Raw genomic sequence first — 17,399 nt, 5'->3', positions numbered from 1 at the left:
AGTCTCCTATCTATGATGCCATGCACGCCATAAAAATTTAAAGACTAAAATAAATTATTCACAACAATTTATATTCACCAAACATAACTGCACTTTGCTAAACCCTGATGGCACATTTCTCTTAAAAAAAACTTTAAAATTTTATTTTATTTTATTTTTTGGTTTTGGGACCACACCTAGAGTACTCAGGGCTTATTCCTTGTTCTGGGCTCAAGGATCACTCTTGGCAAGCTCAGGGGATCATAGCCATGGAGTGCCAGAGATAGAACCTGGTTCGGGCATGCGCAGGGCAAGCATCCTACCAGACCTGTGCTCTGGTCCTACCTGCTGGCCCATTTCTGCAGAATAATAATACTTACAAGGCACTGTTCTCAAAAATGTATGTAAGGTGGGACCATATAAAAGCATCAAAACTTAAGCAATTTTGACAAAAACAGGAATCGGCTATGTCTCAACCTATTTTATTAACAGCACTGCACTGTAGCATTGTCGTCCCATTGTTCATCAATCTGCTCGAGCAGGCACCAGTAACATCTCCATTGTGAGACTTGTTGTTACTGTTTTTGGCATATCGAATACGCCACAGGTAGCATGCCAGGCTCTGCGAGAGGGAGGGACAGAAGAATCGGACCCGGGTCCGCCGTGTGCAAGGCAAACTCTCTACCTGCTTGTGCTATGGCTCCAGTCATATTTTATTAATGTACTTAGTAATTCTAACAAACTTGAGAGATAGGTACTGTTGCGATTCTCATTCTACAATGGAGAAAAGCGAAGCCCAGGGAAGGTCTACTAGCTCCCCATAATCACACAGCCTGTTACCTGGCAGTGTTTGAGTCTAACCCCATGGGGCTGCTTTCCTGAGCCTGCAACCCTAGTCAATACACGATACTGCCTCTCACACGCAAACGAGACACTGAAGATCACAAATGCAGCCCACAGCGTGTCTTGGGAGACAGCACAGTGCACAGTGCAGCCTCAGAGGGGTCGCAGTACCTTTCACTTCAATGGTGGCGTTTGCTCTAGGAGCAGTGAGAAAATTAAACACACAGTGGTATTCGCCTGAATCTTCGGCTCTTGGCTTACTGATCCTGCAGAGATGAGAAGAAAAGTAAGTGAGGAAGCTCGACACAGTCAAAACATACAACAGAAGAATCAAAGGTGCAACGAGGGCCCCTTCTCTCGCTTTCCCACACCTGAAGCAAAGACCTTGTTCTGAGTATCCCACACTCTGCCTTCCTAGAGGGCACCAGGAATACAAAGGTGAACAATACATGGCCCCTAGCCAAGAATCATTTGTGCGCTCCGGCCTACTGAAAGAAATTAACTACTAAAAAAGCAACCAAAATAGAGGACTGTACACGGGACTAAAACCTATACTGAAGAGAGAGGTTGGGACCATCGCTAAAATTCCTATGCTCACCTGATATTCTTCTGTGACTCCACGGGCCCTGAAGACCTTGCTGAGGTAGTCTTGTTCTTCCTTAGCTATGTTTCACTAGCAGAACCCAAAGAGAATGTAAAGACTACATAGCTGCCACCAGTGCATCAGACACAGAGATGCTCTGATGCAAGAGCTGAACTTGAAGGACTTAAGGTCCAACTCCAAGTACAGCCTTTTCCAGATCTGCAGCCTGCCTACCTCACTCATCTCAGTCTTTTCCTAGAACTTTGCATTTATTTTTTTTTCATCATTCCTACCTCAAACTCTCAATACAAGACGTCCCTTTATATAAAACTCCCCTCATCACTGTGTCTACTGACTCCCTTTGCACTGGTCATGGCTAACATATCATTTCCCCACCACCACTCCCCACCTCTCGGTGACATCTCCCATCCTCATCATTTTTTTCATACTATACCGTAATTCTTTGCAGCATTTACCACAATGTGGAACTACGTATTTCAAGAACGGTTTGATTAGCTTTTATTTTCACAACAAACCGAGTAGACAGGTACTATTTGTTTAAATAAATGGAGGACTGAATGAACACCAACTCAATAGTGAGAAGCTATGCACAGATCCAGACCAAGTTAAGCAGAGTGACAGGAAGGACCACAAGCAGTGCGACTGGAGATGGCAATACAGCTCAAGGGCTGAAACACTTGCTCTGTATGCAGGCGGTCTACAAAAAAGGCCTTGAGCACCGTGAGCATCATCTGGTGTGGCCTCAAAACAAAAAGTATGATATGTCAGGAAAGCATTTCCTTCAAACCCCACAGGGTGATCCCAAACTAGTTTTCTTGCTCTTGAAGACAAGATCCCCAGTAAGCTCCAATCCCCCCACGCCCTCTAACATGCACAAAAAGGATACTATGTAATTATGGAAAACAAAACAGCAGCCTCCAGATTATACAGCCCTTGGTATTCTGCTTTACAGTTAAGAAATAATATGGTCAGATCTCCAAAGTACTACAGTTTGAGAAAACCTCTTACTCTCAACTGCTGGTTGACTGGCTATACCTTGACTCACTCACTGTTCATCCCTCAAAAGAACCATCACCTCAGGGTCACAGCGAGGAGAGACAGAGCCCATACCCAAACATGTCTCAGCATTCCATGATGAAATAACATTCTAAGAGTAATAGTCTAGAGTCTTATTTTGAAATAAATACCTCTTAAGTCAACAGAAAAAAAAAAAAAGGACAAGAAAAAAATGACCAAAATCAGCTATCTTTAGTAAGTGTTCCAGAGTTCTACAGAGGACCAGCTTTAGCTAGAGGGCTTAACCTGATTCTAAACTTCGAGATATTGGAGAAGATTCTCAAGCTTGAGGTCATGCCTAAAGACCTCAAAATCTCCTCACAACATGCCACAATTGTCTTTTGGGAAACAACTAAGAAGGAAAATGATCCCTCCAGGCTGAGAAGAAGCAGGGCATGAGACCGGCTCTATGGCTAATATATTGGGCAGCCACGGAATCCATCATTTGTTAGCCCGCCACGGAGAAAACAGAGATCTCCTGAAACACTGACAATGCAGAACACCTCTATCAGAATTTCTAATAAGTTTTTTAAAAAAGGATGTAGAGAGAAGATGTATTTTATTAACTCAAGGCCAAACACCATAAAGTTACAGTCCATTAAAAACATAATTGGATGTTGGCAACCTTGAGAGGTATTATGAAAAACAAACTTGCAAAACAGACTAGGAATGTATGACTTTTACTTCTCTACATCTCTAGTTGATTAACCTTTTCCAAACACATCTCTAGTTGATTAACCTTTTCCAAACAATGAGCATGTACAGAGCTGAGATCATATTTCAAATTTTCTATCAGGAGGTAGATTAGCTAAATTCCACCTAAATAGTATACAACTGCAAGAAAAAAGTGACATGAGTCTCAAAAATCTTATCTCCAGATCTGACTAGTTCTAAAACTTATTAGAAAAAGATTTGGCCCTGAAAACTGCCAAGAGTAGTTACTCGGAGTGTTAATTTCCGCTTTTTTTTTAAAAAAAAAGGAGAAAGATTAATGTGCATCAAATGCATACCAATAGACCTTAATTTTATAAATCTTTCCTACTATTCAGTAAGTAGGTTTTTCCGATTCCACTGCAGTGTGACCCTTCTTTGCACTGAACCAGAAAACTTAATCCTTTTCTACCTCAGTTGTCAAACAGGAACAAATTTCTGAAAGGTGAGATGCCATAGTGTTCACGATATTCCCCAAAACTACCTTATCTTGGGCGTCAGGTAACTCCAGACACCAAATATTCCAAAGGGGCTTGGGGTCTGGTTTATTTGTCACAGGGTATTTTCAGGTCATCGTCCCTTCCAGATCACAGAATTTACTATGGTGACAGCCATAGTAAATACTCCTCAAAGGTTTATTCCCTGGGAAACATCCAGGAGAAAGATTCCCATGGGTGGTATTACTCCAAGAATCTAAAACGAATTTCACTCCCGACTCTGCAAAGCTCTCACTGGCTGATTTCAGGACCTTCCTATTCTTGTGACTCTACTGGCTGGCATTGTTCTCCTGTACGAATCATTCTCAGTTTCTCTACTATCACTGATGAAGGGATCATCAATGGCTCTCAAACCTTGCTGCCAATCTCAAACTTTTGCAAACCTTTCACATATCACCAGACACGAGCGTGGATTATGGAGACACGAACCATCTGTCTCTTGTCTCTCTCACAGAACAGGCAAGACTGTGAATGTCAAGAAAGCTTCGTCACGTTCACTCCCATCATTCCTGGCATCACTAGTCCTCGTACCTGTATTCCATGTTACTGGCGTTCTTCCGAGTGGCCGTCAGCTCTACGCCATCCTTTGTCCAGTAGCTGTATGTGAGAGTGTGCGAGCTGGAGGTGAGGTTACACTGCAGAGTGACAGGGGGAGCAGGGATTTCTCGAACAATGACCTCCTCACTGGTGATGATCCTTGGCTCTGTAATGAGAGTGCACAATGACAGGGAGCCACAGGCTTCACGCTCTGCAGCCCTGGCCTGAGAGTTGGATGGGGGGAGGACAAGGGGACTAGAAGAGGGAAGGCAGACAGGACCACATGAGGAATTTCACTTTACCACTTTGGAAGTCAAAAAAGGAAAAACAATGATTATAAGCAATGACCACTAGCGCAGACAACAGCCCGAAGACCAGTTGGCCTAGACGTAAAAAGAATGGGAGAATTACAGGTGCTTGCACTGGCAACAATCCACTTACGTGTCTGAATACCACCATTTTATGATATAAGAACCACCAACATATCAGCTTCCATTAGAAAACCAGGCTCCACCTTGCAGTTCTGAAGACAAAGGCAATACCATTTATATAACTAATAAACTCCCAAAGGAGTCGCTAGGCCCTGGAGCAGTAATAGCTATAATTAGGTAATACATGTATGGCTTTTTCCACATTTAAATCTGGTGAACCTATGGCTACCAGCCATGGCCACTGAATATGCAGAAAAAGACAGTAGATCCTAAAAGCAAATTTCTTGTTGGAAATCTATTACATTTTTCCAAGAGAAAATTCTTAAGGAAGCATCAGTTCTCTCCCAAAACAGATTCTCCCCCCACCCCCACCAATTGCACTTAAAACACATTTCATTCCAAGATAATAAAATTTTAGCAAGAATGCAACATGTGTTGGTATTATGGGCTCCCAGAATTTTAGAGCTGAAAGACAGAGTGAAGTGAATCCACTCTTCAAGAGCTTGAAAGGTAAAATGACTTGTGCAAAGTCACAATTATTATGAGTGGCAAAGATGGGTCTAACGGGGTATGTGGCTCAGTGGTAGAGCACTTGCCTTGCACGTGTAAGGTCCTGGGTTTGATCCCTGGTACCAGAAAAAATAAAAAGAAAGAAAAAGAAACCAAAGATGGGCCTAGAAAACAGAATTCTCTGCCCCACCAAGCCGACTTTCCCACCCTACCCTCGTCCCACCCCCCTAGGGCAATTTCTACAGTTCACTTTCTCATTCTATCTTGGGCTTAGAAAAACCTGCTGAGTATCTACAAAACCAACCTGAGTCAATGGTATAACACACTGCGCAGACACACTGTGTCCTTCCTAGACGGTTCATGAAAGCTCTCTGATTTCCATCACTGTATCAAAGTCAGGATTTTTTGGTCATTTTTTTATTATTTATCTTTTTATCTTTCCCAGGGTTATCTTTTTTTTTGTACTTTTTGGTCAAACATTTTCAGAGAAAGCTTTAAAATTACTCTACCCCCAGCCCCCACCACCCAAGTCTCTCTCGGAAATCTTTGACTATTTCCCTGAACCTGTATATTTCCTATCTACAAGTCTATAGCAGTTCCCTGGCAGCATTTTATGCAATCTAGTTAACTCTGAATTCTTAAGGACAATAGTCTCTCCCTCAGCCAGAACTGTTTTGTCACCATGGCAGGAGGAAAGAATGGGGAAATCATGGGACACTTGGAAAGAAATGTAATCCCTAAGAACCTCCTAATCAATATATCAAATCTGATTTGTAAAACTGATTTCTTCATCTTAGAAACTTGTGATTCAATAAAGCAAATCCTCGAGTTAGCTCTTTAACAAACTGTTGCTATCTCGTAACTCTGGCAAAAGGACAACAGTTAACTTCCACTGGGCACTGGTCCTTATCAGTAACATCAAACAGGGTCTCTATGTACAAGTAATGGAGGCATGGCAGCCACTAAGACAGAAGCAGATGCATGGAAACATGTCAGCGCAGTGGTGTCCCATGGTTTCCAAAACACACTGGACAGAAGCCAAATCCCTGGGCCTTAAGAAGTCGAGCAGAACAGCTGCATCCCCTGCAATGAAAGGTGCACACACACACCATCAGCAGAAAGCATCACAACTCCAGGAAAAATTAAAACCAAGCAAAACAAAAGAGGAGAGAGAGAGAGAGAGAGAGAGAGAGAGAGAGAGAGAGAGAGAGAGAGAGAGAGAGAGAGAGAGAGAATCAGTACTTCACAGAAATTAAAAAATATAAAGGCAACATTAAAACCCAAACACACTTTGAGGCCTCTACTGAATTTTTATTATCCAATTGCATTTCTGTCCCGCTGGGACGCTCTGGATCGCCCTCTCAGAGTGCTGAGAAAGGGTGATCCTGGAGAATGCGGCTGAGCGCTTCCAGATGCTTAGGCACACGGAGACCACAGTCAATGCTACTCTTACCTGTGGGGATGCAAATGACCACTGCAGTTCAGGGAGATTAAGAAGCTGATGAGAGCAACCTGGTGAACTTTCTGCCAAGAATTCTTGGAAGGCAAAGGCAAGCACTTTTTCCCTTAAGTGTTAAAAGATCCAGGAGAGAGTCAGCTGGGAGCAAGTGGATGGTTTTAACTGGTTTAAACGATTCTGCACCACAGGAGTGCTGTGGGTGGGGGTGTCCTGTAACTATGTGGGAACCAGTGCGAGACCAAGCTCCTTGGCCACAGTGCCACATCTGCTTCTGCACCAGGCTGAAGGTGGGCCTTGACTTCTGTGGCTGAGGGAAGTCCAAGAAGTCCAAGAAAGATGAGCATTTAGGAAAAGCTCACAACCATTAACTGTGATGGGCGTATAATTAGAAGCAGGGAGGAGAAGACCGTTACCTAGCCATCATTCACATAGAGAAGAACATGCAACGGCCAGAGAGATTCCTGGAAAACTGGGCACATTTTTCTTTCAGCTCTACAAAACTTGGGGAAAGCACTGCCAGGAATACTTCTACTGTTAGAAGACTTTAAACTGCCCCTGGAGGCAAATGTCTTGGGAATGCTGAGATCATAAAATAATCCAATTAGAGGGGAACTGGAAGTGGGGGGATTTTTTTTTTTTTTTTGGTTTTAAAGCCTAAGAAACCTGGTTCTTCAGTGCAGTGAGCAAAGGTGAACTGGCTGATGGGCAAGTTTGGGAGGAGACTAAACCAAGGTCCATATCCAGCCCTCACATAGGAAGTTTATTTTCAGTAAAAGGGGAGAATACTGAATATTCTTGAGATTGTAGGTAGGTACCCCAAAGCCTCGGCATCTTCTAGCCCCAAGGCACGGCCTTTCTGGCTATGTGTGAGTCCACTAGTGTGAGGCTCCTGGAAGTACAAGTAGCCAATGTCCAGTCCAGCCCATGCCTACAAACTTTGGCAGACCTTTGTGGCCATTTGGGTAATTTCACTTTTTAATAAGGAAAGGAGCAAGGGGGGCAGGAGAAGGAGGCGTGCAAGGGAAAAAATTGTTAAATAAAAGAAAAATTGCTGGATTAATGTTCCCCATTTTCACAAAGACAAGGCTTTCTTTTTCCCTTTCCAGAAGCAGGTTCTCTGATCACACAGTGCCACTGCAGCAGCCTCGCCTGCCTCTCCTCTAGAGCCTCTTTTCTTCTCGGGCTTTGTCTGATTCACTATGGAAACAGACAACTAATTTGGTATTTCCCCACTGAAGCTGATAAATTCAGGGCTTAAGTCCTATAGCCACCTGAATTATTACCAAATTCCTCAGAAATATCATTCACTATTTTCACTCAATTCTCTCTGAATCAATCAGTTCTTGAAGCTACAAGAACTGGCTCTGGGCTCTCCTGAAGTCTGAGAAGAGAAGGTGAAACCTGGAGATGCTTTCCAGGAAACAGGAAGCTCCCTCGATTAGAACCGGGTCCTGGCTCTCACTCCGGCCACGTACCTGGTGAGGCAACTCCTCCTTCCCTGTTCTTCCCATCCTGCAAGTAGCAAGACAGACCCAGAGCTCCCGTGTCTCCTGTCTCGCTTGCACCTGCTCCGTGCAACGAAGGGCATCTGTCTGGTTCACCCTCATCACTCAAGAGAACAGGGCTGGAATTCCATTTCCTCCTTATTTCAAGACCCAATGAAAAGACCCGAGAATGACTGGCTTCCTAAGTGCTGCTAGGGGCTGCCAGCCTCGGGGGAGGAGCGTTGTGTCAGAAGCCCGTCATCTGAGGCAAACTGTCTGCGAACAGGACTCAGCTACAGCTCTGCCTCTGAAACCACAGAAGGGGCTTTCGAAACCTATTTGTAGCTTAGTGTCACCTGCACAGCAATGGTAAGAAACCTGGAGGGCTCCGGGGCTGCTGCGTGTCAGCTGGCAGGACCAGGGAGGAGCGCACTGCTGCAGTGAAGGGCCGTTATCAGAGAAGCACGTGCTACCGTTTCAGAAAAGAAAAAGAGCTGAACTGTGGGAATACCCAAACTTCCATGCCACCCGACAACCAGAACACACCACCACACTGCACCCAGGCAACATTCCATCACAGAACAGGAGGACACAGAGCCACACAGAGGGAAGAGGCTGGGCAGACAAACTTAAAAACAAGAAAGGTGAAGGCAGCTGCTCAGAGAGCTTCAAACAAATGAACAGAAGAAATAAAAGTAGTTAGATTGGGGAGAGAAACAAAAATAGAAAGGCACCAGAGAATAACTCAGCAAAAGGATAGCAGGAAACCTACTACAAAATTAAAGGGGAGGGAAAGAAACAATCCAACACTGCCCTGGTCTGACTGCGGGTCGGTGAATTTGAGGAGAGCTGTTTTTTGTTTTAGCCTCCCAGTTCTCCCTCCCCACCTCTTCCCAACGCAGATGATTTTGGACAGTCACGGATTTCCCCCAAGTTCCTTGTTCCTGAGGAGAAAGACACAGAGAAGGGGAGGGGGCCAGGGAGGTCGAGAGGACGGCAAAGAAGAGGGAGAAAAAAAAAAAGTTGCCACAGATGTTTTCATACACTACAACCAAAAGGGTCGTGGGTTTGCAGAAACGAAGACAAGGGTGGGGTGAGCGATCATACTGGGGAGAGGGAAGGGAAGCGGAGGGAAGGGTGAGTGGGCCACCTCTAATGACTACAGTACTACTACTGTAGGGTGCTGGACTCACTCTGAAGGACGCTTATGGTGGCCTGGGCTCGAATCCATGTTATGGAAGGGTTTTGCCTCAAGTCATTCCTCTTGGGGTCGTTGCTGGCCCTGCACTCGTAAGTCCCAGAGTCCTCCAAGGTGAGCCGGGTTATTCTCAGCACACTCACGCCGTTTGACCCGTAGGCGGTGTTTACGGTGACACGGCGCTTCCGAGCACCGTCCCACAGCTGTCTGAAAGACTCTGCCCGGTTGACTTCTGCGTACCACCACTGGATCTCTGGCGTGGGGCTCCCGACCACGTCACAGTACAGCTCAAAGGCGTCCCCAGTGAGCTTAGTTTCTGACATGGGCGACTTGACAAACCCAGCTAGAGGGAGGGGGAGCAGGAATGCAGTGACAGGCCAATCAGAAAAAAAAAGAATCAACAGGTGTTAATAGTAATTTAAAGAAAAGAAAAGAAAAAAGCAAATGAGTTGCAAAGAACAAAAAGGATTCATTTTTAAACTATAAAGAGACAGTAAATAGCATTTCATACAAGCTTTTAGAAGAACCACCCTGGGAAGCTGACGAAGCAAAGGCAGGCTAGTTACAAGCTCGGGCAGCCCAGGTGCTGGCCAGGCAGAAGCAAGCCGCTGGGAAGCACGTTAAGCAATGGGCCCAGCTGGTAGGGAAGAGAAAGCCTCGGGGCCAGGAAAGAGTCTCTTTCCTTAGAGCACAACCATTACCTTTCCAAACTCAGGCAAGCAATGAAAGATAACCAGAAGTGTCCGTGGGTTTACATGCCAAGTCAGGATCTTTCTCGGATGGGTGAACAGATTCTGTTAGCCATGTAACGCCTTTTGTGGCCCTCAACAAGAACAACTGACCTATGATGCCTTTCCTTGGAAGCTGGAGTCCAAATTTCAACGGAAAGGTAGCAAATTCCTCTGCTATCCTGAGTTCAGGTGACACTTGCCCCACAGCCGAGTCTTCCCTAGGCCGAGGGCAAACAACCCAGTTTGTGTGTGATTCAGCTACATCTACACGAATCCAGCCCTTCCAGTGGCAGAGAACAAGACAGAGTGTCCTTCAGAGGAAGAGTTACTACGGGGTCAGCTCAGCATTGGAGCCAATCTAACAGCAGCTCAGTCGGTGTCAGGGAACGGAGGCGGCTCTAATTCCTAACTCTAACTCCTTGCAACTAGAAAAAAACCTCTTGAGAAGTCAGTCTTAGAAATAACCATGGGCACTGGAGGTTCTCTTTTCATAAGTAGCCTGATCACTCAAAAAGAATAGAAATATAAAGTGATGAATTAATCTATACGGTAAAAGCTAACACTACATTGCTAGGCACTGTCCAGGAACTAAAGCCGCTACCTGCTTCCACTTGTCCATAATATGCTCGACACTTTCATAAGGCAAGGTGATAATGGGAAGAAAGACTAAAAAATAATCCAGAGTTCTTTGAAAAATTTACAGTTGGATCCTTATGAAAATGCAGAGACAAGTATTTCTCTTTCTCTCTCTCTCTCTCTCCTCCCCCCCATTCCCTCCATCTACGGTCCACTTGAAATTTCTATCAATCCCAGCAGTGACTTACAGTTAAGGGCAAAAAGCTTTAAAAAATAATAATAAAAAGAGTATTCTGAATGGCTGGGCAATTCCCCTTTGGCCAAGTCAATCTCTTCACAGTAAACAGAAGGGCAGGGCTATACCCTGCCAATATCAGACCAAATATCCCAGAGAAAGATTATAAACTAAATGCAACGGTTTTTCTACGGACCAGAAGCTAAAGATGTAATGAAAACAGCTGAAAACTGAGGTTAGAAAACTTTCTGTTTAGATTCAGAACAGTATTTGCCTTTGGAGATACACTCTACCCCCATGGACCTGGGAACCCTACGACAGGTACTATACTTACTCAGGTGGAGGTCAAGACCTTCAAATTCATACTAGTCTTTCAATTCATAAAACATTCAGAATCTGGAGGGACAGGAACGCAGTAATCAACAGCTGACACTAAGTGTTCCGCCTTGAAATTCCCATACTATACCTCTTTACAGTGACAGCTCCTCGTAAGGAATTATCTACCAGAAGCCAAAAAAGATGCCATTCTCAGATGAGGACATTTTGGAATTCAGTAAGGACACCAACCCCCAGCATGAACAGCTGAGCTCACGTGTAGACAAGTGGTAACCAAGGATCCATGTCTCAGTCTCGAAACTAACCACCTGTCCAACCCACAGAGAGAAAGGTAAAAGAAGCTTGTTTCATTAAGGTTACAACAGTTCAATCACCACAGAAGACTGGTTATCAGTCAATCCCTGGAGAGCAGAAGAGAGTATGACTGCTCTAGTAAGATTCCTGATCATTAAATGAAGCCACAAATGCGCTTACTCTCATATTCACTGTGAACTGTGAGGGTTTATGTTCTCTCCGAAGCTGTAGCTCTGAAATTGACTGTGCTCTAAAAATCTGTTAGTGAAGGTGCTTTGTATTTTCCCCCATTCTTCTGGACTGCACTTCAAAAAAGGCTTAGATTTAAATCTGTTTATTGTTGTACTAAACCATGCTAATATAGAAGGAATGCCCCTGAATATGTCTAGAACCACCATCCAATTCCACTGTAATCCCAAATCCCAATACCACACATTAAAAGGAGCTCAGAACAGCCTGAACACAGCTCTCACCTTAGAGAACTGAGCCAGCACTCAATCTGATACTGTCATCCCTTGTGTAAGAAGAATTATTTCTGAGGGAGCAATTCTGCCTGATCTACTTTACAGTCTACCTGAATAGAGACAATAAGGTCCACGTTTACAAGAAAAAAATGTTGTAAATTAATAATCCTATATATATATAAACAAATGCATTTAAAAATGAGTTAAAATCTTTTAAAGCACCACTAGGGCTGGAGCTGTAGCTCAGTGGTTGGGCACTTGTCTTGTGTGTGTGAGATTTGATCCCAGGGATCACAATAAATAAATACATAAAACCCAAAGACCCAATACTGACATCTGTGCTTTTAAAAGAACAGATGAAATTTAAGAAGAACTTATTTAATAATCATATATATATCGAAGTCAATAATATTTTCCAAGTATGTTTTACAAGTTATGTATGTGCTAAGTACTTTAATCCTTACAACTGCCCCATTAAGACAGGTGCCAGTATAACCCCCTTAATGAAGGAAGTTACCAGCCTGCCCTTCACCCTGACCCCACCACCGAATCACCAGTCAAGTGCTCTGACCACATTCACAAGCTAAAAGTGAAAGTCTGGTCTAGAATTCAGATGTGTCCAAAGCCAAAACAGGGTCTCCTCTGATGCTCTCATCTGTGATCAATGTGCCTTACTAGGCTGACCAAAGTGTCTTGTGGTTAAAGACACGTTTTGTGGGTCTGGAAGACAGCTTAGGGGGCTACAGCACACCTCTTCATGGCTTTGAGTCTGATCCCCACTACCACACACCCCTCACAGTCTCACTGATATGCCCTGGTGACCCCCCAACATAGACCCATCCAGCCTAATTCGCTGAGTATCACCAAGAGTGATTTCCAGATTCCCTGAACATTGCTTAAAGGCCCCCAATTCAAAATAATTTTTGTCCACACAAAATAATTTTAATAACTTCATTTCTAACTATGAAAATCTAGGACCCTCTTCACTGGAAAATGCAGCACACCGTAAGTACGAACTCTTAAAATTACAATACTGGGGCCTGGAGAGCTGATATCTGGGGCATGTCATACATCCCACCGAGCCCAGCACTCCTCCCGGCACCACTGTGGTCCCCCAAGCACAGCCAGGGATCATTCCTGGGCAGAGACCCAGCAATGGCCCCAGGCACCACCAGGTGTGCCCCCACCCAAAAGAAAATTTAAATATACTATTAAAGAGTGGAGAGAGAGGACCATAAGATCAAAGGGTCAACCCTGGGAGGAGTGGAAAGCTGTTTCCTAGGAAAGAGCTGTTACTGAGAAAGCTGGCGTATCAGGAGAAAGAGGACTGACCAACATACCCAGCTCTCTGGCAATGTGGTCAGTGGCCAAATTTTAAAAAGGCAAATCCTGAATTTTTTATAAAATTAATAATTTACAAACTGCTCTCACACATACCACAAACTTTCAGAGGCTTCCCAGGGCAAGTGCTGACAGGTTGTGATCTGCCTGAGCCCCCTGGCCTGGCAGTACTGAGCAGAGTGAGACTGGAATGCAGTTCCTCCTCACACCAGCACTTCTCAAACTGCGGGCTCCAGGCAAGTCCAAGGAGACCATAGGTGCAAACTGCACAAACAAGGAGCCATGACAGGAGACTGGGGGTGGGGGTGGGGGAGGGGGTAGAGGGGCAAGTGGTAGGAGAGGAGGCCCCAGGAAGGAAAGAATTTCTGGCCATCCGTCACAGCCAGAAAGATCGAGAAAAGACCGTCTCAAACTACGGCTCTGGCAATAAACCACAATGCCTCTAAACATCCAAGTAGGGGATTCTGTGATAGCTGCGCATTCCCCAGGAATCATTCAAACAGGTCTGCTTCTTCAAGCAGGAGGGGGAGAGAGAGGGGGAGGGGGCTCTCTCTACCAGCTCTCTGAAGTCACAATTAGCAAGGAAAAGTTATTAGCAACCATCTACCTCATTACCCGTCCAAAATTAGCTCCAATTCAGAAGAAGAGAAGCAACATTCGGCAGCAGCGGGAGGCAGACAGCGCAAAGCCTGACTCACGGCCCTGCCTTTCATTACCCAGGGCTTTCAGATGACGTGCCCTCAGCACACGGGCACACAGCGCCTCGAGTTGGGGGCCAGCAGAAGGATCTGCCTGATACCCAAGTCGAAACTCATCTATTACTTTGGAAAAAGCCAAAATTTCAGAAAACCTCCCACCCCTTCCCCACGATCTTCTCTCCACCCACTACACAAAGGAACTGGGTTCAGACCTTAAGCGGTTTAAGAACAATAGCTGTGTGTCCCGTTCAGCAAGGATCAGGAGGGAAACAATGGTCACCGGCTCTGAGCAAAGGAAGGAGACGAGAAAGGATGGCAGCACCAGGGCCAGGGTCCGCAGGCAGACTCTCAAAAGTCAGACTCTCAAACAAGAGTCAAAAGACTCTTCCCTGGAGACAGGGAAACTGGGAAAAGTGGGGGGCTGGGGGCTGGGAGGTGGCTGACAGCTGGGGCTAGCAGCCGGAGGGAGGGAGGAGCTTTCTGGCAGAATCTGGATGTGTAGATAGGCAGCAGGGGGTGAGAAGGAAAAGGGAACACAGAGGAGCAAATGGAGCACAAGCCCAAGATAACTGTTTCTACATATGTCCTAGAGAAGCTACAAACAGCAACAACAAACAAACTGGTCCCAAACAGAAGGGACCATCGAATTTTTTTTTTCAGCAGAAAGTTTCATCTCCCCCCAAGCCTAACTTCTTGTCCTCCTTTCTAGGGTGTCTATGTCCAAGCCAGGCTTTTAAATCTAGCCTGCTTTTGCCACCTTTTATTTATTTATTTTAAACAGCTGTTCCCTTCAAGCCCCTTGCTACTACTAATTCCCTGTGGGTGGCTCATGCTGTTCTCGTTCATGTCTCATCACAAGAGGAAAAGACAGCCAAGGACACAGGAGCATTCCTCCTTCTGACACACATGCTTCCAACCATGCACCTCAGAGACGGGCTGAGCGTGAGGCACTGGTATGTGTGGCTGGAGGCTACGGACCTGGCTACAGAGATACCCTCAGTCTGCCCACCCTTGCAATCAACCACCACAATTCCTCAGCACTAGAGGCAGTTCCATGTGCAGTCATCCTAAGGGCAAGTCTGAGGCCACAACAGTGAAGAAAACAGGGTTACCGCATGACCTGCAGCAGAAGAAAGGCCTATGGGTGTCTCTCCCGTGTCAGTCTGATCCCCAGGGGGAGAGGGCGGCCAGTGCCAAGACACCTCACAAGCTCAAACCTGTTTCTTTCACAGCTTCCCCTATCAGAAATGACGAGGGTGTGGATATTAAAATCCTCCCCAATGCCAGTATCTAAGCTCTGGAGAAACGGAGAAACCTAGCTCAAGACAAAGAACACTAACACAGTGATTAAGAGCAAGACCTTAAAATCAGATTGCCTAGAGGCACTGTCACTAACTGATGACCTTAGCCAAGCCACCTGACCTCTGAGCTTGGGTTAATAACAGTAGGGACTTCAGAGTTTTTATGAGGATTGCATAAAACAAAGGTTTCAAGCACCATGTGTCACAGTAAAGCGCAATCATGATAGCTGCTCTGTCTACAGGCAAGTAATGCCAGAAGCTCAAGGCAGGCTGGGAAACGGAAACCTGACAATCTGGAATCTCTCTAACCAAGAAAAGGAAACAAATGAAATTTTCAATCTAATTTTGGGGTGTCTAAAACCCCACCTTAGGTAACCTGAGTCTCAATTGTACTGCTTTGAATGAGTGACCGAAAAAAAAAATCTCTCTATTAAGCTGAAAGCTCACCTTTTGGGGAAATGATGATTTACAACATCTGGGTTGGGTTCTTCAACTTCTTCAACCTCAGTATCATCTGAAAAATGGGGATAATAATTCCCACCTTCTTCATAAAGCCATGCTGAGGTTCGCATGAATAATGTATATTTAGTAATTAATACAACTCTAAGTGCACTGATTGAAGATGGTCACTCTACGCAGACATTCTTAACTCTGTAACCTACAGGATGCTCTAAACCAGCCTTGGTGTTTCTCTGAGGTACCTAGGAAGCACTCTGAGATCTCTCCCAGGGGAGACAGATTATCTGCTTTTCTGAACCTTTCAATTTGAAAAAGACCAGTCCAAAGAATTCCAACATGCTTCAAATAGAAAGTGACATTAGGGGGCTGGAGCAATAGTACAGTGGGTAGCGCCTGGCATGTGGCTGACCCAGGTTCAATCCCCAGCATCCCATACGGTCCAGAGTCCTGCCAGAAGTGATCCCTGTTCACAGAGCCAGGAGTAAGTTCTGAGCACCACTAGGTATGGCCCCCCCCCAAAAAAAACCAAAAATGACACTAAAGGTCAGAAATGTACCAGAGACACATCAGAAATACAGAGGGCATGCCAGGCATGCACAGAGCCCCAGGTTCAAGCCTCAGGGCGCCTCACTAATGGCGCCCAGCATCTATATGGAGACCCAAAAAGAAAAAATTAGGTAAGGCCGTCAGCAATTTTATTAAAATTCTGATAAAATATTTTAAAGGGCCTTATGAAAACTGACATTACACCTTAAGCAAAGAGAAATTGAAACTGCAATTTCTTAATTAATTTCTCAATCTGAGAGAAGAATCAGATCAGTACTGCCCCTCCTCTCCCCCCCTCCCCACATCTTCCTGCAGGTCTAACATGACCCAGGGCCTCAATGACACTTGCCTATGACACTGAAGATCCTTGAAGCAGTTCAGAGAGAAAACCCTGCTTATCAGAAAATAAAGTCACTTACGTTCATCAAATTTGTTTTTGTTGGGGGGTGGCACATCTTGAGGTGCTCACGGCTTATTCCTGGCTCTGCACTCTAGGATCACTCCTGGTGGTGTTCTGGGATTGGACACGGTGTCAGGGAATCAAACCCAGACTGATTCCCTGTGCCATGTGCAAGGCAAGTGCTCTACCTACTGTATTACCAATCCGGTCCCTAATTCACATCTTTATAGTCTTTGGTTATGTTGTTATTTTTTTAATTTTGTCCTCATTCCTAGGAAGGGATGAGAGAGTAATGCTGAGTGCAATAGATCAGGTCCCAATTTGACTCTGGTATCAAAATGACCATGACTTTCTGAAAACTAAGGGTATTAAAATGCAGAAGATACAAAATTGATATCAAGCTAATCTTTTTTAGGACACTTTAGAAAATTCACTTCCTGACTCCACAAATGATATTTAAGCTGCTAGTACAACAAAAACCAAGAATGCCTCATCAGAAGAAAACAGGCAACTCACTACATATAACTCTGCTATCTCTCAAAGAGCTCTCGTAGTAAGAGGCTTGGTTTCAAATAATGAAACCTTGCATATCTCTATGTTCATAAATGCTCTTATCTCAAGGGACTGTAAAATATATTAAAAATATACAGGGTCAACCTATAAATATACTCAAAATGAAACTTTATAAAAAGCCAGAAGTGCTGGGGGT

The 17,399-nt window shown here is 44.8% G+C and overlaps 1 protein-coding gene across 2 annotated transcripts in view; it reads right to left on the bottom strand.

The window, feature by feature from the left end:
• The window catches only part of NPTN (neuroplastin), a 62,006-nt gene that overhangs the window by 18,129 nt on the left and 26,478 nt on the right, over positions 1-17,399 (bottom strand). For both annotated transcript variants that reach the window (XM_055132771.1, XM_055132770.1), the window contains exons 2-4: positions 9,305-9,652; positions 4,222-4,393; positions 994-1,088 (exon numbers count right to left, since the gene is read on the bottom strand). In XM_055132771.1, coding sequence (XP_054988746.1) covers positions 994-1,088; positions 4,222-4,393; positions 9,305-9,652 — 615 coding nt within the window. The remainder of the gene's footprint in view (positions 1-993; positions 1,089-4,221; positions 4,394-9,304; positions 9,653-17,399) is intronic.

The sequence above is a fragment of the Sorex araneus genome, chromosome 3 (assembly GCF_027595985.1).
Source record: "Sorex araneus isolate mSorAra2 chromosome 3, mSorAra2.pri, whole genome shotgun sequence".
Lineage (NCBI taxonomy): Eukaryota > Metazoa > Chordata > Mammalia > Eulipotyphla > Soricidae > Sorex > Sorex araneus.
Note: the sequence above shows the minus strand (reverse complement) of the source record. Positions and strands in the feature narration are given on the sequence as shown.